General features: G+C 39.9%; 1 protein-coding gene across 2 annotated transcripts in view; it reads right to left on the bottom strand.

The window, feature by feature from the left end:
* CORIN (corin, serine peptidase) overlaps positions 1-22337 on the bottom strand; it is a 329820-nt gene that overhangs the window by 75140 nt on the left and 232343 nt on the right. For both annotated transcript variants that reach the window (XM_089657303.1, XM_089657302.1), the window contains 4 exons: positions 14768-14881; positions 13943-14050; positions 8784-8894; positions 1666-1788 (listed from right to left, as the gene is read on the bottom strand). In XM_089657303.1, coding sequence (XP_089513429.1) covers positions 1666-1788; positions 8784-8894; positions 13943-14050; positions 14768-14881 — 456 coding nt within the window. The remainder of the gene's footprint in view (positions 1-1665; positions 1789-8783; positions 8895-13942; positions 14051-14767; positions 14882-22337) is intronic.

A 22337-nucleotide genomic window follows, 5' to 3' on the forward strand; every position in this document is an offset into this window, starting at 1 on the left:
TTCAGAAAATATGCCATTAATCACTACCTTCACACACTCCTGCAACCAGTTTTCTAACCAAGTACATATGATTTCATCAATGCCAAAAAATCTTAATTTGTAAATTATAGGGCTTGTAAAGGCTCAAGGTTTTTTACCTTCATGCATTCTATGCATGTAGGTAAAAAAACCTTCTCTGTGAAGCATCCCCCCCCAGTCAATCACAGCCAGTGAGCCAATGAGAAAAGAGAGGGGGCAGACGGGGCCTACTCCGTGTATGAATGGACACATGGAGCAGCAGGTGCCCCCATAGCAAGCAGCTTGCTATGGGGGCACCTGACAGGAGAGAGGGGCCAGGAGTGCTGGCAGTGATCCAAGAAGAGGAGGATCCAGGCTGCTCTGTGCAAAACCACTGCACACAGCAGATAAGTATAGACATGTTTGTTATTTTTACTTAAAAAAATAAAAAGCCATTAAAATCACTTTAAGAGTTTATGAGGCACTGTGTCAAATGAATTTGTGAAATCTAGATCCACTACATCTACAAGCCTTCCTCTATCCAAATTACAACTTACGTCCTCATAGAATGTTAAAAGGTTGGTCTGGCAAGTATGGTCTTTCCTAAATCCATATTGATTACTGCTAATGATACTATTTTCATCAGAAAATTCTTGGATATGGTCCCCTATCATTCCTTTCAATAGTTCCCAATTCAGATGCAACATGTTTTTGCCGTGTATAACTAAATAAATGAACGCTGCTGTTGTGAATAATAATCTGCGGTGTAAAGTCTCTGGACAGAAGTATGCAGCTATGGAGTGGAAGTGGGCTGTGGGGGTTAGTTAACCCTTTCATAACCAGTGTTTGCACACCTAAATAATTTTTATACATTTTTAAGGACATAAATGATTTTAATTTGCAATGCTGTTTTAATTAGAAAGAAACTTGTTTTTTTATTGTTTGCTGACAAATGTTTAATGACATAAACATGCATGGTAGATGCAAGATAGATATCACTGCAGGAGGCAGCCTTCAAATGCAGAATAAGGCTTCTAATTTCTCAGCAAAGCATCTAGCTAGCATGTGATCACTTTGCCATAGCTGACATGATCACATGATCAAAAACCATTCTGATCTCATTATAGACCCCTAAGCTGTCTATGACAGCTGTGATTAACAGCCAGAAGCCTTGCAATTGTGGAACTCAAAAGGGAGACCTCTGAATTACATTAGGGGGGCAAATAATATTATTATATTTATGATTTTGAATACGCTTAGTTGAGACTGGATCTTTTCTGAGCATCTCAAATAAAAAAGTCGATTGGACACACCGTATGAAGATATGGGGGTTGATTTGCTAAAACTAGAGAGTGAAAGTTGTGCATGGTAGCCAACCAGCTTCTAACTTCAACTTTCAACTTTGAGCTTTGACAAAAAAAAACCTGGAAGCTGTTTTTGCGCTCTAATGTTAGTAAATCAACCTCAAGGCATGATCTTTGCCAATTCTTAGAACTGTTAATAACAATTTTGAAATGTGTACGAGAAATTATGGGAAACCATGGCAGTATTATGAGTTTTAGGGTTAGTTTGAAGAAGAATTACACGTACCTAACACAAGTGATTGGAATATAGATAAAGATGAAGAAGAACAGAGAATTATATAAAAAGATACTGTTTCCTCCTAACCTTTGTGCTCAGTGCAGTTTTCTTCATCACTGCCATCTTTACAGTCATTATCTCCATCACAGCGGAAGGCACTAGGAATACACTGTCCATTCTTGCACTCCGTTAGACCCTGACTATGACAAGCTATGAAAAAATGTAAATAGATATAGTTAATTGATCTGTTTCACAATCTCATCCAATCATTAGCTGCCTTAAAATGATAATATATAATTGCTACAAACAAGTAGTATATTCATTTTTCATTTTGCATAATTCCCGTTCTATTAATTGTGTTCTGTCTAAATACTGTATATGGAAAACAATGCAAACCCCAAAGACATTCAAAATAACAAAGAATATCTCTGTTTTGTATTTGAGCAAGATATTGTTTGATTTGATGTTACTATTATCTTGGGAAACTACAGGGGGCATCAAAGGGGAAACTGCTTAACCATAATTGTCTGCTGTGTATTTATTACCTGTATGCTCTAATTATGTTCTGCGCAAAATCTTCTTGCATTTTTTCTTTGTTTTCTTATCTGCTATGTTTAAGCTGCTACTGAGCTTATAAGGATTAAAAAATATTAACTATTGCCCAATTTTATTATAAATAAGCACCTGGAGAGCTGAACGTTTATGTATGAGATATATGAAGGATTTCATTGACTGATCAAAATAATGTGTTTTATTATTGTATTTATTATTGTAGTTAAAATTAAAAAAGTAAAAAGTAAATTAAAACTGAATTCTGGACTATACAGATATTGTCTACATACAAGCGCCATGCATATTCTTACTGGAATCTTGGTATACTTTGTGTATTTATTCTGGATCTGTACAGTAATCCAGCATAAACAATTCCTGAATTTTGCCTCTTTGCAGGAGTTTCCTGTAATAAAGACCAGCCACTGCTGTTCATTCAGCTTATGCAGCGTGGCTGGTCTTGTATCTGCCCTTACTTGGTAACTTAAACAACTGTGTTCCCTGCTTTGGCTATGAGCAGCACTATGACGATGTCCATGCCACTTTTGAAAGTTAATATCTGGTCTTGAAAAGGCATTTGTTGCACAAATAGTGGCTTTATATCCTCTTTAGTCATTGAGGACAACAGTATATTTAAATGAAAGTATGTAAGAAAAAGCCAATGGGGACTGTGTTAAAAATCAATGATGAGCGGCACACATACAGTACAAGCAGGTGGAAGGGAAAAGCATACAAATTTTAAAGCAATAATGAATGGTTATTTGGTCTTTATGTGATCTGGTATATTATGTTTGTGCTCATTATATGGCTTTTTATATGACTTTTTGGGGCACATTTCTCAATGTTGGCCTCAATTAGACGTATCAAATTCACCTGAGTTTGCAACTTAATGTGCATTTCCCCCACTTATTTATTGCTCTGCGCACATTTCCTGACAACACTTAACTGAAATGTAATGGAAATGTGTAATAGCAAATTTGATGTTGCATACCCATATCAACATATAAATCAACTTATTTTTTTTTATGCTGGTCCCGCTTATGGGGTGTTAAACTTATTAAAATAGGTTTCTGCCACAAGAAAAGTGTTAAAACACAGCTTACTCCTCAATACCATCCTTCATTACCTGTTAGATCAATACTTAATAATTAATTTATTGTTTATCAATCCTTAATATTTAGGAATAATAATTATCTATGTGGTATTATTTTCATTCTCATTAATAATCCTCCCATATTATATGGAGTCTTAAACCTGAACTCCATACATGTATAAAGGGCACAAATTATTTCAGTTCTGAATACATTTTTTTTTTTTTTTAAACAGTTGCTTTTTTTGAAGATGTACAGTGGTACAGACAAACAGAGGTACATTAAACCTAATCAAGCAGGCAATATACGACAAGGTAAACAGAATACATTAATATCCGAAAACAAAAGAGTCCTACAACAGCATCCTGATAAAGTTCTGTGTTCCACTCAAGACACAACCAGAGCAAGCTAGTCAACCAGGAAATTCGAGTTCCAGTAGGGGAAGGGAAGCAACAGGTGAGAAGAGGAGGAAAAGGGAAAGGGGGGGATGGGGGGGGGGGTAGGAGCGAGTGGGGGGGGAGTAGGGAAAAGGGAAAGACAAGGAGATTAGGCGGTAGAGGTAGCAACACATTGTTCGGCTGCTACAAAACAGTTGCGGCTTATGTAAGTAAGTTTATAGAGAGGAAGAGCACCATTAATTGCTGCCTTCCAACCAGACACCGTAGGTGGGGTTGGCAGCCTCTATCTTATCAAAATTTCTCATCTAGTGTAATAAGTAGAGAAGACAAACAGCTTATTATGTTGAGGTGCCTCCACAAGATCAGTAAGTCCCAATAGCAGTATCAGTGGGTCCATAGGAACAGACAGGTTACCAACTGCATTGATAGTGTCCAATACCCCAGTCCAAAAGGGACGCAGCCTTGAACATAACCAAAACATATGGTTAAACGTGCCCTCAACGATATCACAGCGGGGACATGCCACCGTTCTGCCAGGATAAATTGCAGCCAGTTGCTGAGAAGTATAGAATACTCTATGGATACAGTTCAACTGTATAAAGCGATCTCTGGCAGAGATCATAGTAGGAAGATATTGCAAAAGGAAGTCCTCCCAGTCTTCTTCCGTCAAGCACGGGTGGTCCACGTGCTATTAACTATAGAGGGACTCTATTCTAGGGGTAGTCAGAGGGGATAGCAAGGAGTGGATAGAGGACAAAGGTTTAGGCAGGTCTTCCTCTATCAACAAAGTTTCTAAGCGGTCAGTTTGTATAGTAGGGGAAGATGGGAATTGAGCCACAATCGCATAGCACAATTGTAGAAACCAGAAAAACATCTGGTTAGGCAGGCCGTAAGCCTGTTTGAGCTCATCAAAGGAGACAAAGACACCCCGAGGCATGATGTGTCACAATATCTTAATGCCATACCCAGCCCACACAGCAGGATCCAGTGAATTGTGCAGATGAGGAAGTGTAGGGTTGCCCTACAGTGGTGTGTAGGGGGAGTAGGTGGTATGTATGCCATATTGAACCCTAGCCTGCCTCCATACAGTCAGGGTCGTCTGCATAGGGGTAGTGATGGCCGGGTTAGACTTTGGCCCCCCTAAAACAAGATTACTGAGCTCTGCAAAAGAGCCCAGTATAGCTGCTTTTAGGATCACCACCGCGTTGTCCCTAGGCTGAGAGAACCACCAGCGCACCGTAACTAAGACAGCCGCCCAATAGTACAGTAGGAGCTTAGGCAGCGCCAGGCCACCTCGATTGATTGGTAAATGTAAGGTAGATCTGGAAAGTCTAGGAGCTCCCCCAGCCCAGAGAAACACAGAGACAATACCATGCACACAACGAAAAAAGGATTGTGGAATCTGTATAGGAGTTTGGCAAAAACAATTGAGAAATTTAGGTAAAAAAATAATTTCAGAAACATTTACTCGGCCAAAAGGTGCTAATAGGTAGGGAGGACCAGGCACTACATTTAGTCTGCAGATGTTACAACAGGGGAAGGAGATTGTCTGAAGCATACTTAGGTCACACTGAACCACCACACCTAAATATTTAAATTTGGAGACTGATTTTATAGGGGCAAAAGGAATGAAAGGTAGAGTTCCCAACACAAGATGAAATACTATTGATTTTTCCCAGTTTATGTGCACTCCTGAATAATGGCCGAAGCGATCGATAATGTCAAGCGGTGCTTTAAGAGACAGATCACAGTCCTCTAGGTATAAAAGAGTGTCATCTGCGTACAAGGAAACCCGGTTTTCCCAGTCACCCACAGGAAGCCCTCACAAGGTCTTAGAGGAGAGGATCAGACAGGCCAAGGGCTCGATTGCCTGGGCAAAAAGACCTTGCCGAAAAGGGAACAGCCCAGTCAAGTGCCTCTGTGGAGAGCAAAAGGGGGATAGAGCATGATTAGCATGGACTCTTGCATATGGTGAGTTGTATAGGCACTTGACCCATGAGATGAAACTGGGGCCAAATCCAAAACGCCTTAGAGCCTCCCACAGGTAGTCCCATTAGACTGAGTCGAATAGCTTTTTGGAAACAAGGGACAGCACGACACCTGGGCCTTTATCCGGCCTTTATCCGGCATGAAGCCTGTCTGATCATTATGCACTAATGTAGAAATAACCGAACACAGTCTCCCAGCAAACACCTTAGCAAAGATTTTTGCGTCTGCATTCAATTGGACGGTAAGAGGAACACTGTGTCAGATCCTTTCCAGGCTTTAAAATCACCACTATCACTGCCTCCAGCATAGAGAGGGGCAAATTTCCTGTCACCTGTAGAGCACTAAAAAAAGTGATGGAAACAAGGAGTCAGATGATCAATATAAGTTTTGTAAAACTCAACAGGGTAGCTGGTGTTTTACCAGACTGGAGAGCACCAACTGCCTGCTGGATCTCTTCCAAAGAAATAGGGTCCTCCAATTTTTTGCTCTGGCCCAGATAAAGAGACAATAGATCAACAAAATCCAGATACTGGGACAACTCCAGTGAAGTATGGGTAACTTTGGAGGAATATAAGGCTGCAGAGTATTCAGTAAAATGGTGATTAAACGAGACTGGGTCAAGGATCACAGATCCATCCGCAGCATGAATGAGGGTAACGTTTGTCATAGGAGTCTGTTCCCTAGCCAACCAAGCCACTAGACACCAAGATTTGTACCCTTGTTTGAAAATGCATTGCTTCTAATGAAGCAATGCCTTTCTAGTTGCCTCCGTGTGCAAAAGAAGGGCTTCCCTAATGGCTAGCTGCAAGTTATGATGGTTAACGGAGTCAGGATTCGACACATATCTCAAACGTTTCCTGTAAGTCTTCACAAGGTTGGCACACACTGATGCTGGTATGTTGGCCCATTCCTCCATGCAGATCTCCTCTAGAGCAGTGCTGTTTTGGGGCTGTCGCTAGGCAACACGGACTTTCAACTCCCTCCAAAGGTTTTCTATGGGGTTGAGATCTGGAGACTGGCTAGGCCACTCCAGTACCTTGAAATGCTTCTTACAAAGCCACTCCTTCGTTGCCCGGGCAGTATATTTGGGATCATTGTCATGTTGGAAGACCCAGCCACGTTTCATCTTCAATGCCCTTGCTGATGGAAGGAGGTTTGCACTCAAAATCACACGATACATGGCCCCATTCATTCTGTCCTGTACATGGATCAGTCATCCTGGTCCCTTTGCGGAGAAACAGCCCCAAAGCATGATGTTGCCACCCCCATGCGTCACAGTAGGTATGGTGTTCTTTGGATGCAACTCAGCATTCTCTCTCCTCCAAACACGACGAGTTGTGTTTCTACCAAACAGTTCTATTTTGGTTTCATCTGACCATATGACATTCTCCCAATCCTCTTCTGGATCATCCAAATGCTCTCTAGCAAACTTCAGACGGGCCTGGACATGTACTGGCTTAAGCAGGGGGACACGTCTGGCACTGCAGGATCTGAGTCCCTGGCGGTGTAGTGTGTTACTGGTGGTAGCCTTTGTTACGTTTATCCCAGCTCTCTGCAGGTCATTCACTAGGTCCCCCCATGTGGTCCTGGGATTTTTGCTTACCGTTCTTGTGATCATTTTGACCCCACGGGATGAGATCTTGTGTGGAGCCCCAGATTGAGGGAGATTATCAGTGGTCTTGTATGTCTTCCATTTTCTAATTATTGCTCCCACAGTTGATTTGTTCACACCAAGCTGCTTGCCTATTGCAGATTCAGTCTTCCCAGCCTGGTGCAGGTCTACAATTTTGTTTCTGGTGTCCTTCGACAGCTCTCTGGTCTTCACCATAGTGGAGTTTGGAGTGTGACTGTTTGAGGTTGTGGACAAGTGTCTTTTATACTGATAACAAGTTCAAACAGGTGCCATTGATACAGGTAATGAGTGCAGGACAGAGGTGCCTCTTAAAGAAGGTACAGGTCTGTGAGAGCCAGAAATCTTGCTTGTTTGTAGGTGACCAAATACTTATTTTCCATCATAATTTGCAAATAAATTCTTTCCAAATCAGCCAATGTGATTGTCTGGATTTTTTTCTCATTTTGTCTCTCATAGTTGAGGTCTACCTATGATGCCAATTACAGGCCTCTCTCATCTTTTTAAGTGGGAGAACTTGCCACTGTATGTGGGGACTATAGGATTTGAGAAATTTTAAGACCAGGGAACACTTCATGGGGGGGGGGGAGAAAAAAACTAAAAACTCCCATTAAAAATAACCAATCCCCCCTAAAAAAAAAGAAATTGAGAGAGTCATATTTTCCTGAACAAAAAAAAAAATGGCAACAAGCGAGTTATTGATACATCATGCAACAGCAAAGCTCATAGAGGCCAAGGGAGAAGCAGCACAAGGAACCAATCAGGTATTCTGCAGTGCTCATATGCTAACAAGGAACATGCTGATAGAAGGGGAGAGCAGGAGTGTAAGAGAGATGAGCTAATTAGTCTTTTGCTTCTCCTTTTTTAATGTCCAGTCACAGACTGGGGGAGGGAAGAGGAAAATCAGACATCCTGCTGCTATTCCAGATAGATTGTGCTTTGTGGTAAAGCTGTATAAATCTAAGGATTGAATAATAAGAAATACAAATTCTTTGGCATGTAAAACAACTTTTTTATGTATTTAATCTCAGCTGTGTATTTAGTTTTTTGCCTGCAATTAAGGGGACATTTTTTTAACCCATCCCTTCCCAAAATTCCCAGGTCTGCTTCCTTTACATAGTGCACTTATGCTATGGAATTTAATCTCCTAATGCTCATTAATGTTGATTATGCAAGCATAAAAAATGCAATTTAAAAATTACAATGGTGCAAAAATACATTTAAATAACAGTTGAAACAATGGGAGCATTGAGGGAAAGGCGCCCCTCAACCCATCCCAAAGTTACAGTGTTGGCCTCAGACATTGCTCTGGCCACGCCCCCGAAATGTTTCATCCAGCCCGCCGGGCTTGGTCTGAGAGGTCACCTCTCTAACCAAGTCCCACTGGGTACGGTGAAATGCATCAGGGGTCGTGGCCAGAGCAACGGTTGAGGCCAACACTCCAATGTTGGGCTGGTTTGAGCAGCATCTTTTCCCTCAATAATCCCATTTTTGGGCCCATGTATTTCAACTAATTTTCACTTATTTTAACATGGAGAAAAAGCTTACTACAGTTGACTTCATCTGACTTATCGGCACAGTCGTGGTCTCCATCACACACCCATCGTAATGCTATACATCGTCCGTCTCCACATTTATAACTATGTGCAGGATTACACTCTGAGGAAACAGAACCAGTTATTGTACCACAGACAATCTAGCTGACATCACCAAGTATACATAAATATATTTTAATATTCCTTGGAAAAGTACTGAATAAGTATTACCAAATAAGTGATAAGGACTACTTGAGGTCCCATGCACACTAGACTTAAAACGCCAGTTCCCCTGGCAGAGAAAAAAAAAAACGCTCATATATAGCTTTTTTCTAATGTATAAGTGTGTTTAGGAGAGTTTAGTATTTTTTTCTGCCAGAAAACTCTAATAAAAACACAAACCAGAAGGGTTTTTTTTCTGCCTCTAAATGCTGAGTTTAAAATATGCCTTTAAGTCCTCATGCACACTGGACGTTTTCACAGCTGCTGTTTTTGGCTTTTGGCGTTTTTTTCTACACTCCCCAGCATGTTATCCTATGTGCCCATGCACACATAGGCTTTAATCAGCGTTTTTTGGCAGAGGCGTTGTAGATACTGTAAATATCTCCAAAACTTGCACCATTTAGGAGATATTTACTTGTGTAGCAGCCGGCGCATGCGCTTTGAAGGAACTGCATACCCGTGCTGTTCCTTCAGAGCAGTGTGCCATAAACAGTGACTCCCATGCATGGGAGTGATGTCATAATGGCTCAGCCATTTAAAGTAAAGCCCGTGAACCCAGAAGGAAGACCGGGTAAAGAGGAAAGCTCTGTCAGCAGTGATAAGCGCACCACTGGAGGGCTTCGTTTTAAGGTAAGGTTCACATAATGTGCTAGCATGCAATGCATACTAGCACATTATAACTTTGCCTTGCAGGTGAATTTTTTTTTTCCAGTTTACTACCGCTTTAAAAAGTTTAAAAATTGTTAGCACCCAGCCAGTACAGCTACAAGTTCAAATAGCTGACAACCTGCTAAACCAAAAAACATTCTCACCAAGCACCTTCCACTCAAACAGGTGATAGTAACCCAAACCCAAAACTGGAGCAGACAGAGCCTGGAGAAGCTGGGCATGACAACCGATCAGCTTCCATCTTTTTTTTTCAAAGCTTAGCTGAACACGCTCATTGGTTGCCATTCACAGCTGCTTTAGAACCTGTCTCCTCAGTTTTGGTAAATTCCCGCAACGAGACTTGCTGGCTATTATTGGCTTCTTCAGTCCCTCTGAAGGAAGGGAATTCTTTTGGTATTTAAACCAAAAGAATTCCCTTTGCTGCCCTATTATCTCTAAATTCCCCACAATCTAAATGACTGAAAACCTTCAGGATGATATTAAAACATCCATGATATAAAAATCTATTACTTCAAGTCATTCTCTTAATGAAGAATTCTTACAAAGGCCTACCTACACCCAATCTTTATGCAATGTCATGTTTTGTATTTTGATGCATTTCACTAAGTAAAGAAAAAAAATCTGAAGCATGGTAGAAATAAAAACATGATCCATACACCAAGTTTCCAATCAATCAAAGAGGGATTAAAACTTCTATCAGGTTTGTACTGCTCTCCATGACTCCACTGGAGAGATTTCCCCATACTGTGTGCCTCAGTGACACCAAAAGAGTGAGAGATCTTCCCAATGGAAAAAAAACATCAATAAAAACTTAGTAAATACTACATACCAAAAAAAAGCTTCAAGTGTAAGCCATAAAGTAATATCTATATGCAATAAAATATTTAGAAAAACAAAATAGTATATCCAAAAAAGCTTTTTGGCTGATAAAATGAGTGCTTAAAACCTTCCAGAATATGAAAACCAATTAAAAAGCAAACATGGAAGCAGGCCATGAGACCAAAACTAAACAAAAAATGCAAAGGCCATCTACTAGGTTGGTACAAAAAACAAAAAAAAATCTGGTGCAGCTCTACATAGAAACCAATCAGCTTCCATTTTTTTGTCAAAGCTTAATTGAACAAGATGAAGTTAGAAGCTGATTGGCAACCATGCACAGCTGCACCAGATTTTTCACTCTCCAGTTTTAGTAAATCAACCCCATAGTATCTAGAGTATGCTTTATTGAACAATATATACTTTTGTGATTATATGTGTTTTCTTGAGGTAATCATCCAAATATTAGATTACTATTTGGATGCACTTTTTGCTGAAGATTAGCGCCTCTTTTAAATATTGGATCCTGAATGTGATTGTGACTACCTCCACCATCAATAATTTAGATATTACTTTATGGCTTTTGGAGAGACACCTGAAGCTCTTTTGGTATGTAGTATTTACTAGCTTTGTTTTGGAGACAAGGTGTTCTCTCCTCTTTTTTTATAGGGTTATTGTTTTCTTTATTCATTATGTATAGTAATAAAAACATGACAAGTTCTAACCCTTTCATGCTCAATCCAAAAGAAAAGCAAACATTTTGCCTGGAATTTGGTTTCAAGATTAAGTTTGCTGAGAACATGTGTTTTTGTCCAAGTTTTCTTTTTAAAGATAAATCTTCTGAACTTTGGATGGTGTTATACTACAGCATATAGTCTGTTCTCCCTCTGCTTTTGTGGATTTCCTCCGAGTATTCTGGTTTCCTCCCACACTCCAAAGATATGCTGCTAGGTTAATTAGCTCCTAACTAAACTGTCCCATGTATGTATGCATGTGAAGTAGAATCCTTAGATTGCAAGCTCTTTAGGACAGGAAAAGATGTGAATGTACAATATATAAACCCCTATTCAATCAGCGTAACACACCCTAAAATAATATGACAGTGGTCTAAATAGTTGCTGCTAAAACACTGTTAGTGACTTCACAACACCTGAACCAAAAGAAATAACAATAAAGTGTAGCGCAACAGACTAATATCTCATATAAAAATAAGTAAATATAAAAATAAGTATTAAACAATAATTAAAGTCCCATGAAAAAGTCTCTTATAACACCATTGTGCAATGTGTATAAGATAAATCTTCTCTCTTCTTCAGTGCCAAACGTGCCACCACCATTAGGTGAAAAACCTGCTCACCTCACTTTATGACCTCATCAATAGGTCATTATGCGCTCAACATGTGGACAGACTTGTATACACCCTCTGTGGTCTTCCTCCAGCAAATCCGCCGGCACCACCACTGAGGAAACCCGAATCTTGGCCGTAACCTGTATAGGTGGAAGGAGCTGGGCCCTTGAAGTTATGAACTGATAACTATCTGAGAGAGTGGGGTGGTGAGCCATATAACAAAATTACACATTACATGTTGGCTTGTTTCTTACATTTTTTAAGTGTTTTTAACCACTTCCAGTCCAGACACTTTCACCCCCTTCCTGTCCAGGCCAATTTTCAGCTTTCAGCGCTATCACACTTTGAATGACAATTGCGCGGTCATGCAACACTGTACCCATATGAATGTTTTAGCATTTTTTTGAGACAGGTAAAACTTTATTTTGGTGGTATTTATTCACCACTGGGATTTTAATTTTTTTGATATATAAATGAAAAAGTCCAAACATTTTGAAAAAAAGTGTTTTTCTTATAAAATTTTGCAAATAAATAATATTTCTTCATAAATCTTGGCCAAAATGTATTCAGCTATCGTTTAAAAAAAAAATAACCCAAATTAGTTTATAAACCAAAAATTATAATTTTTCCAAAACATTTTTTACAGTTTAATTTAATTTTTTTATATTATTATTTATGTTTTGTTTTTTTTTTTAACATACCGTCACCCTAGCAGTACAGTGTCACCATAGTGTACTACTTGAAGGGGGTGATGAAGATTTTTTTTTTTTACACTGATTGCTTTTACACCCATAAAGGCTGTAAAAGCAATAATTTCTCCTTCTCTTTGGCTGTATTCTTGCAGCCATTGAGAAATACTGTGAGAGCTGTGATTGGTCACAGCTTGTCACATGGTACAAGCCTGTTGTAAATAGCCTTGTACCGAGTGACCTCTGTGTTCATTCACAGATTTTACTAATAAGAAAAGGGCACCAGATCTCAGTGCAGCGCACTCCTAGGGAGCGCGCACAGGCAGGGAAGCAGGGAGGACGTTTACAAATGGTCACCCACTCCTGCACTGCTTCCGTCCAGCCGTTTATATACATGGGCCGGATGGGAAGTGGTTAATCTGGGCGCTAATAAATTGTTTTATAAATAGAGAGCACTATGGTTCCACTTTTCTGTTTTCCATAATACATATTATATGACAGCTATGTATGCTGAGGTGGTGCCAGGAGAGGGGTTGGAGGAAGACCACAGAGGATGCAGAAAAGCCTGTCCACATGTTGAGTGCATAATGACCTATTGAAGAGGTCATAAAGTGAGGTGAGCAGGTTTTTCACCTAATGGTGGTGGTATGGTTGGCACTGAAGAAGAGAGAAGATTTATCTTATACACATTGCACAATGGTGTTATAAGAGACTTTTTCATGGGACTTTAATTATTGTATAATATTTATTTTTATATGAGATAATGTACTCAGGGGCGGACTGACCATTTGGAAACTCGGGCACTGCCTGAGGGCCCGGGGTCAGTAGGGGGCCCCATGAGATGCCCCTGGTACCTTTTTCATAGGCTTTTTGAGTTTGGGCAAGGACACAGGGGCCCCATGATCCCCTATTGCCCGGGGGCCCCATGAGTTGTCAGTCCGCCCCTGTGTACAATATATGTAAAGAGCTGCATAAATTGTCAATACCAGTAATAAAAAAAATAAATAAGGCTGTTTGACCATTCAGAATCTTTGTAAAAAAAAAAGTGTAAGCATTCACTGCAGCTATCCAAAAAAAAAAACATTTTTATGAGGTGTTGAATGTCATCAGGAATGTGCTTTTCACATGATTTGATAATTGATGTAAATATCATACATTTTTTTTTTTGTGAAGATTCTCAACATCTATAGTAAAATCAGCCTGTGTAGTGTTCCTATAGGGCCACATAAGCTGTGCTTGCTACATCTTTGGTAAGTACAATTTATTCAGACCATAAACTACACCTGTCACCCTTCCTATTTCAAACCTGTTGCTGAACTGGGGAATACTGTAACCTGAATGATGTATAATATGCAATTAATTAGTGTAATATATAAAACCTGACTCCATTATTCACAGATAAGTTGTTCAGGAGGTTTTATGGCATACCGCAATTCTGCTCATCGCTCAGGTCTCCACAGTCATCATATCCATCGCAGACAAAGCTATGATTAAGGCACTTTCCGGTGTTACAACGGAATAGATGTTCACTGCAATCTGTAATTAAAAATTATGTCAATGGTGGAATTCACAGGAATTCTGCATGTGCTCTGTGGAATAACGTGACTTATGTTTGCAATAAAAAGTGTCTACACCATGAAGGGACCTTATGTTTGCTTAAAATAAAGGGGCACATTCAGAGTGATTATGAGGGCAATGAATCTGCCATGGACTCAGATGCTTTTAATGAAAACCTAAGAGACACCACTGTGGCTTGTGTCAATGGGTAGTAAGATCATAAGAGAATATCAGCTACATTCTTCATGAGCTCTGTTTTCCCTCTTTACATTATTGTAATTGATCCCACAGTACAAATTTTGTAACTGGTTGCTATCCTCCAGTTAACCCTCTCACTGCCTTGATCTTATTCTAATATATACAGTATGTACCGGTAATCATTTTTCACAGTTTCACCAATAAAGCTATATAGGTGTGCGCAATAAAAATTCCCAAAACACATTTTTTTCTGAAACACAGATCTCGTAAAAAGATCATTAGGCCTTAGAGAGATGCTCTTTTACATTTACAAAACAAGAAGGAAGTAGGTGTCTTTGATTTTAAGCAATGCAATAGTATTCTCCTAAATAATTGTTTTTTTTTAAACACATAAAGTACATTGACAATTTTGATATCAAGCCTTTTCTAAATAGTTTCTGTTGAGTATAAAATTGAAACCTTTGCAGAAACTTATTGGTATTAGTGAGAAGGACTTACTGCAATGTACCTCGTCGCTCCAGTCATCGCAGTCATTGTAGCTGTTACATGTCAGTTTCTTGGCTATGCAGATTCCATTGCTGCACAGAAAGCTTTCTTGGTCCCCACAAAGTGCTGAAACACAAAAATAAATAAAACATGAATGTGTTGCACTCCAAATATTTCTATAAATGCATTTTCCTTTCATTTAAGCGGAGTCCAGCCAAAACGGATATTTGTGGTTCCTTTATCCATTGCAAACTCTATTGGTGTTTTATTTTTTGGGGTGTTTGCATACCTACTGTGGCCATTATGATGAGCCCCCACTCCCTCAGTTGAATTTTTATTATATTTTATACTATGGAGAATGCAAAAGAAAGTTTGGTAACATCCCAAAGTAGGAAAGACTACCAAAACTCCAAGATGGAAGGGCACAGAACAAAAACTATAGCAAGGATTTCTCCCCATGGGAATGATCAAAAGAAAAAAGAAGCCAGTGTGTTTCAGCCCAGCAGACTCCCACTGTAACTAAAACATCACATTTGGGTGGACGTGCGTCTGTAGTCCCAGTTGGGAGTGTGAAAGCAAGGGTGGCTACGGTGGGGCTCCATGGGACCCTGTGAGGAAACATGGCTACTATAAATCAGGAATCAAAGGAGAGAGGATTTAAAAACAGAATATAGAGCAATGACAAGATTGACAAAGAAGGCACCCATTAAACATGGTAAGCATCGAGGTGAGCAGCACTCTATATTTTTTGCACTAACACTTTAATACATGTTCCTTCTTCAGTCTGAAGAAATATGTTTCTGTTGGCACTGCATTTGTACATACATAAAATAGCACATGTGATACTAATATAACAATTTGTTATTTAAGTATCTCGTAATTCAACAATTTTACTCATAATTCACATGACAACCCACTTATTAAATAGATTTTCTCTGGTCTCCTCAACAGCTGCAAGCATCTATGAAGAGTTGTCACTTGGAAGGGCTTATTACATCACTGCCAGTTTAATGAACAGCATAAGAACAATCACAAATGTTAATTTGTCAGAAATCAGATGAATTATGTGTCAAAATATCAAGAATAGCACATTGCTGTCAATTTCAAAGAGCATCTACTTAAATCAATATTTCTAAACCTTTTTACCAGGAGAAGAAACCTTAAAATTATTTAACGCTCTCAGAGACCCCCTGTTAAAAAAATCATTATATCTACAGGTCATATTCACAAGGCCAGTAAGCTGTAGATATAATAAAAAATAAAATAGTAAAGAATTCAGTGTACCAAGCCTCTATGACACCCAGAGCAGATCATTCATTTTCACTAATAGACATAGAGGTTGATTTACTTAAACTGGAAGTGTAAAATCTGGTGCAGCTCAGCACATAAACCAATCAGCTTCCAGGTTTTATTGTCAAAGCTTAATTGAGCAAGCTGAAGTTAGAAATTGATTGGCTACCATGCACAGGTACACCAAATTTTGCACTTTCCAGTTTTAGTAAATCAACCCCATAGAGTTAAACCATAAATTATAATGGCCGGGAAAGAAACGCCAGCAACAAAAATTGTAGTGTCCTTTTACATTGGAGGTTAGTAGAGAACTTCCTCATTCCATTGTTGGTCAAAGGAAAAATATCTGGATACAGTGGTTGTCTTAATATACTGCTCCCTGCTATTGGTGGTCAGTTTGAGACGTGTCCTCATACATTTGTTGTCAGTGGGAGAGCTGCTCCCTTAAACTGTCTGTCAAAGAGAGTGGTGACCCCTTAGAATGGTGGTCAGTAGGAGAGATTCCACCTTAAACTAGTGGTTAATGGAAGAGGTGACCCCATAGATTGGTGCTCAGTGAGTGAAAAATCCCTTACACTGGTGGTCTGTGTAAAGATTGCCTCCTTACATTTACTGTCACTGGTCCCATACCACTGGTTTTGTCAAGTGAGGTTGGTAATGTAATTGTGCAGACGTCATCATATGAGAGATCTGTTGCTCAATAAAACCTCATCAACCTCTGCAGGTACCCTAAGGTTTCATAGAACCCTGGTTAACAAAGGCTGGCTTGGATTATAAAGCATTATGCATAATGTCAGTGCAAAGTGGGTGGATATATACAGTATTTCCTGTTCAAGCATTTTTCTAATTCTTTATAAACAGCAGTGTACAGTCGAAGTGTGTAGAGGTATCGATTTGCATAGATATAGGACTAGAATGTAATATTGTATGAGTAATTACAATCATCAGAATATTGCCTTGTACTCACATTGTCATATTAGTATTACTATATTTTCAGATTTGTTTTAAAATGTATTTAAAACAACATATTACAGTTCTGGCATTTTCAACATCCATATGATAAAGCATGGAACATAGTCTAAATATCACAGTGCTATTAATGACTTACAGAACATTATTGTATAAGTGAGTAAAATGTACTGAACATGGCAAAAAGATAGCAATTTCAAAGGTACAGAACAATATCAATAAGCACATGAATGTACAACTACTACAAAAGAAAACAGAGATACAAATGTAAACAAAACTACTGTATTCATTGATTCTGGACCTGTTTGCAATTACTTACCAGTCTTTCTTTTGCTATTGCCCTGTTTTTTTCAAAGCAGGATGCTTTCAGTACAAATGACAAACTTAGAATTTTGGCCCGCATAACACTAGGACATATATATATATATAATATTTACTATTGAAGCATATTTTATATATCAGTTTTAGCATAATTAGATAACAGAAATATTTGTTCAGATTCTTAAAAATCTTCTAACACTTTGAGAGTGACAATCTACAGGAGCACATTGGGTTTTTCTATTAAGCTGTCTATAGATTGATCAAAATTTGGCTGGTTTAGTAGGGACCAGCCAATTTTGATCCATCTATGGTGTCCGTTTATGACACACAGAATAGCTGAGATTCAGAGGATCACAGCTATTCTCTGGTCATTCACAGTTTATGACACCCAGGAGAACATGTTCAGCCCTTCTCTGGAGATCTGTGTTCTCCCTCCAGATTCTCCAGTCCAGAGCTGGAGAATCGGAGGGACCAAAAACTAAGCAGAGATAATTTACCTCTGTTTAGTAAACTGATCTTTTACTGTAATCTCGCGAGATTATAGTAAAATCAGCCGTTTTCCAGCGTTTGTAGACCATTCTCCCTTCGTTTGGAGAACTGATCTACATATGCTTCATAAACGGCATTCACAGGAGAATTGTGTTCTCCGAGAATGTCGGAGAACTGAGCAGCGATCTATTACTGCTGGTTCATAAACGGACACCTATGATCAGTCCCGTTTCAGAGAAGTTGGTCTAATGATCGACTTGTTTCGAACTGGCATGCTGGAAAATTTTCCTTCGATCAGTTCTGCAGCAAATCGGTCCCAGCTGTCAGAATACAATAACACATATTATACAATAACACATCCATACTTTTTTTTCCGATCAGCCCTCTGGCTGATCAAAAAGAGCCTGATCCATGTATGACGAGCCTTAGGTTTAGTGAATAGGGAGATTGGTGGATACCACCATTATAACAATGATAGCAAGTCCAGTATGGATCCTGGCACTAGCAAACTTTTTTGATTTGTGTTACTAAAGGCAGATTTTTGTTTTAATTAAAAAAACAAACATTTAATACTCACCTGCTCTGTGCAATTGTATTGCACAGAGTGGCCCTATCCTCCTCTTTTCGGATCACCCGCCAGCAATCCTGGCTCCTCCTCTTCTTTGTTTGTCGCCATAGCAAGTAATTTTCTAGGGGACACACACTGCGTACTCGCTCCTGACCTGTGTGTCTTTGCTCCATAGACACACAGCAGGAATTAGTCTGCCCCCCCTCTTCACCGCATTTGATTGACAGCAGCAACAGGCAATGGCTCCTGCTGCTGTTAGAGTCCCTGTGTGACGAGGAAGCGAGGGGAGAAGAGATGCAGCCGTGCAGATCGCTAATATCTTCTCATCTCTCTTCCCCTTCACACAGGGAAAGGGGAGCAGAGGGACACTAAAATGTTTTCACCTTAATGCAAGCAATGCATTAAGGTAAAAAAAGTTTTTAAGTGTAGTAACACTTTAATTTTTTAACTTTGCATATATTATATGATGTTTCTTGCTTTTGTGATTAGACTACTTCTATATGCTATTTTTTATTCAGTATCAATGGTAACTTTAAAGACTATTGAAACTGACCCAATGGTTGGTATTGTGTTGGACCATATACAATATGAACATATAAAATGCTACGAGCATTAGACCATAACCACTATTCAAAAGGCAGTCTTCAGGCCACCTCCTAAGGCTGATTAGTGCTGTGGGTAACTGCAGACCATTGAATTATATTAGTAAGCTGAACTCTGGACACTTACACTCTCCCCCTTGCTCGTCAACACCAGTCTGACTAATCACTAAGTTAATACCAAGAAAACAAACATTCTAAATCCCAATACCCAAATTTATAATTATGTGTCATTCTAGGACCTGAGTTATTTCTCTTATTTCTGCAGTGGAGAAGAGGTTCTCCTCCAGTTGTCCATATGACTGCCTTGATGACGGGACACTTCCTACTAGCTGTACAGGGGCAGGGTCCTTTGAAAAATGCAGCAACTGAAAACACTGGGAGATGACTTGTCTGCTGCAGCACTGGATTCACTAGACGTGGCACCAACAAGGGGTGCGTATGGCAGATTTAATGTTAGAATAGTGAATGAATGGGTAAAAGAAGGGTGGAGGCTAGGGAGGGGGGAGAACTGTGCCCAGGGTTGGGCTTTAAATAGTTTGACTAAACTCCTAACAGGAAAAATGTTGAACTTATCATCAGGATCAGTAATAAAAAAAATGAAAGAATCACTTAAGAGGAAAAATAGCCAAAGAGGAGAGATAGCGCTCAAGGAAAAAAAAACTTGGCAGAGCAGTTATTTCCTGCAGCCATCAATTCTTCACAGTTTTAACTTGATAACATTTCTAGAAGCGTCTTTTGGATGACATTTGTATGCTCAAACAGAAATCTCAGAATGCATGTAAACAAAGAGAAAAAACAGAATAGATAGTCTATTTTATGTAGTATGATAGCTGTATATTCTGGCAATTTTCCATTGATGTGAAAATTACTATCGTGTTCTGAGTGATGTGCATATGCGTCTGCAAAAAATGGGTTTGATCACTGAGGGTATCTTGTTTTACCAAGGCAAAGCATGAGCTCATACTGCGCACCGCACTACGTGCACATTACAGCAACTCGGCTGGGAAGTATTACCACATCCCCTTACATCCCGGACCTCGCTCCGAGTGATTTCCACCTGCTTGGACCCCTAAAAGAGTTCCTCAGAGGCCAGCATTTCAACATTAATGACGAAGTGAAGCAGACTGTCCTAGGATGGTTCGGGCGCTCTGACAAATCTTTTCATGGAGAAGCTTTCCAGGCATTACTTGAACACTGGGATAAGTGTATAAATGTAGCAGGTGAGTATGTCGAAAAATAAATTCAGTTTTCACTCCTTGAAATCTGCTATTTGATTATATAGATTCTAAAGATGGGCTGTATGTTTGAGTCAAACATTACTTTGACTCCAACATCAGCACCTCGTGTGTTCGGCGAACACACAAATGGCAAGGGCGTTCAGTGAGCTGTTCGCCCACTGCGTCCCACAATGCACTGCACCTTGACAGTACATTGTGATTGGCCAAAGCAATGCACGGTGACCACAGGCCAGGTGCAATGCTTTGGCCAATCACAGCGCATGATGATGCCCCCTTGTGACGTCATCACACGATTTAAGAACTGTCATCCCAGCGCAGCTGTCAGGTGGTGAGAGTCGTCCCCATCAACATGGGGACAAGGTGCTTTGGGGGGAGCCCGCTCTGCCCCAAAGCCCCCATATTGAGGGCATGTGGCCTGGTATGGGTCAGGAAGGGGGAGGGGAGCGCTCGCTCGTCCCCTCCTTTCCTGACCTGCCAGGCTGCATGCTCTGATAAGGGTCTGGTGTGGATTTTCACACACCATTTTGTTTTCTAATTTTGTCATGGGGGTTCCCGTTAAATTCCATACTAGACCCCAAGGGCTTGGTATGGATGAGGGAGGGACTCTTTTTACATTCAGCTGTCAGCTGGGAACCCTGCTGACAGCTGAAACAATAAAGAATGTGTTTAGTAACTGTGTGGAATCTTACCACATACTCAGATGCAGTAAGATACCGCTTAGTGAATTGTCCCATCTGTTCAAAGTTTGCAGTCAAACTTTCCTTATGTTCGAAAAGGACTCAAAAGTCCTGTTTTGACTTGAGCCCCCCTCGTATAAAGGTGGAATCCGGTCTGTTGCATTGTGCTTGTTGCTCATCTTCACAACTCTTTATTTCCAGTTATCTTAGTAATTAGAAACACAGGATCAATGAAACCCACAGTATGTTAAATGTCTTCAGTATGTTTAACAGTATGCCTCACTGTATACAGTATTCTTAAGCAAATTTTGTTTTGGTGAATCTGTTGCATAGTTTCTTACCTGGAGCTCCTGCCAATAGCAGCACTTCCCCTTGCAGGCTGACAGTAGTAATCCATTGATAGAAAAACTCAGTGAGGGCTCACAATATATTCGTAAAAGCAGCTAAGCAGAGTAAAGGAAACCATAAACCTTTCAAAAGACATGTATATAGAAAAAGTGCAGTGCTAGAAGTATTCAGACAAATTCATGGTAGCAATGTTCATAAAAGGGTAATAAGTCCACAATATATGAGCTCAAGGTGATATATTGATCCCATGGTCGTGGTTCGAATAAAAATCGGTGAGGGGCAGGGTATGTATGAAATGCGCACTCACCGGAAGTGCAAAGAAAATGCGCAATGTATCAGAAAAATGGAGGTCTTCCAGGGGGTCCTTTTCAGGATGCAACTGTAGCCAGCCTAGGGTTACCCTAGGCTGGCTACAGTTGCATCCTGAAAAGGACCCCCTGGCAGACCTCCATTTTTCTGATACATTGCGCATTTTCTTTGCGCTTCTGGTGAGTGCGCATTTCATACATACCCTGCCCCTCACCGATTTTTATTCGAACCACAACCGTGGGATCAATATATCACCTTGAGCTCATATATTGTGGACTTATTACCCTTTTATGAACATTGCTACCATGAATTTGTCTGAATACTTCTAGCGCTGCACTTTTTCTATATACAAGTAGTAATCCATTGCCTAACACTTGCAAGCAGCATTAACAGCCTGCTGTGTGTACTTTCTATTGCCCATTGGACTGCCTATCTGAAAGACTTGATAGACAGCAGCAGCATTGGCAACCAACCATGTAGGCTAATTGTGAAGCAGTGGCTTAGCATTGTCAGCCTGTACCAGGAAGTGCTGTTACAGGCAGGATCTCCAGGTAAGGAGCTTTGTAGCTAACTGCCGAAAAACTATTAGCTTAAGAAATATGTAAACCCAATATTTCCTATTCCTGATATGTGCCTGCTGTACCATGTACATGTACGAAAAAGTATCCTGTTTTCTTTGTATTGTTTCCTTTGTTTGAAATCCCTGGTGTGCCTGTCAGTACCTCTGCTTTCCAGTCAAAAACTATACTAGGCATGAGAGTACACTGTGGT

Source organism: Staurois parvus, unplaced genomic scaffold, assembly GCF_062004578.1.
Source record: "Staurois parvus isolate SC_StPar_1 unplaced genomic scaffold, SC_StPar_1.0 ptg000980l, whole genome shotgun sequence".
NCBI classification, from domain to species: Eukaryota; Metazoa; Chordata; class Amphibia; order Anura; family Ranidae; genus Staurois; species Staurois parvus.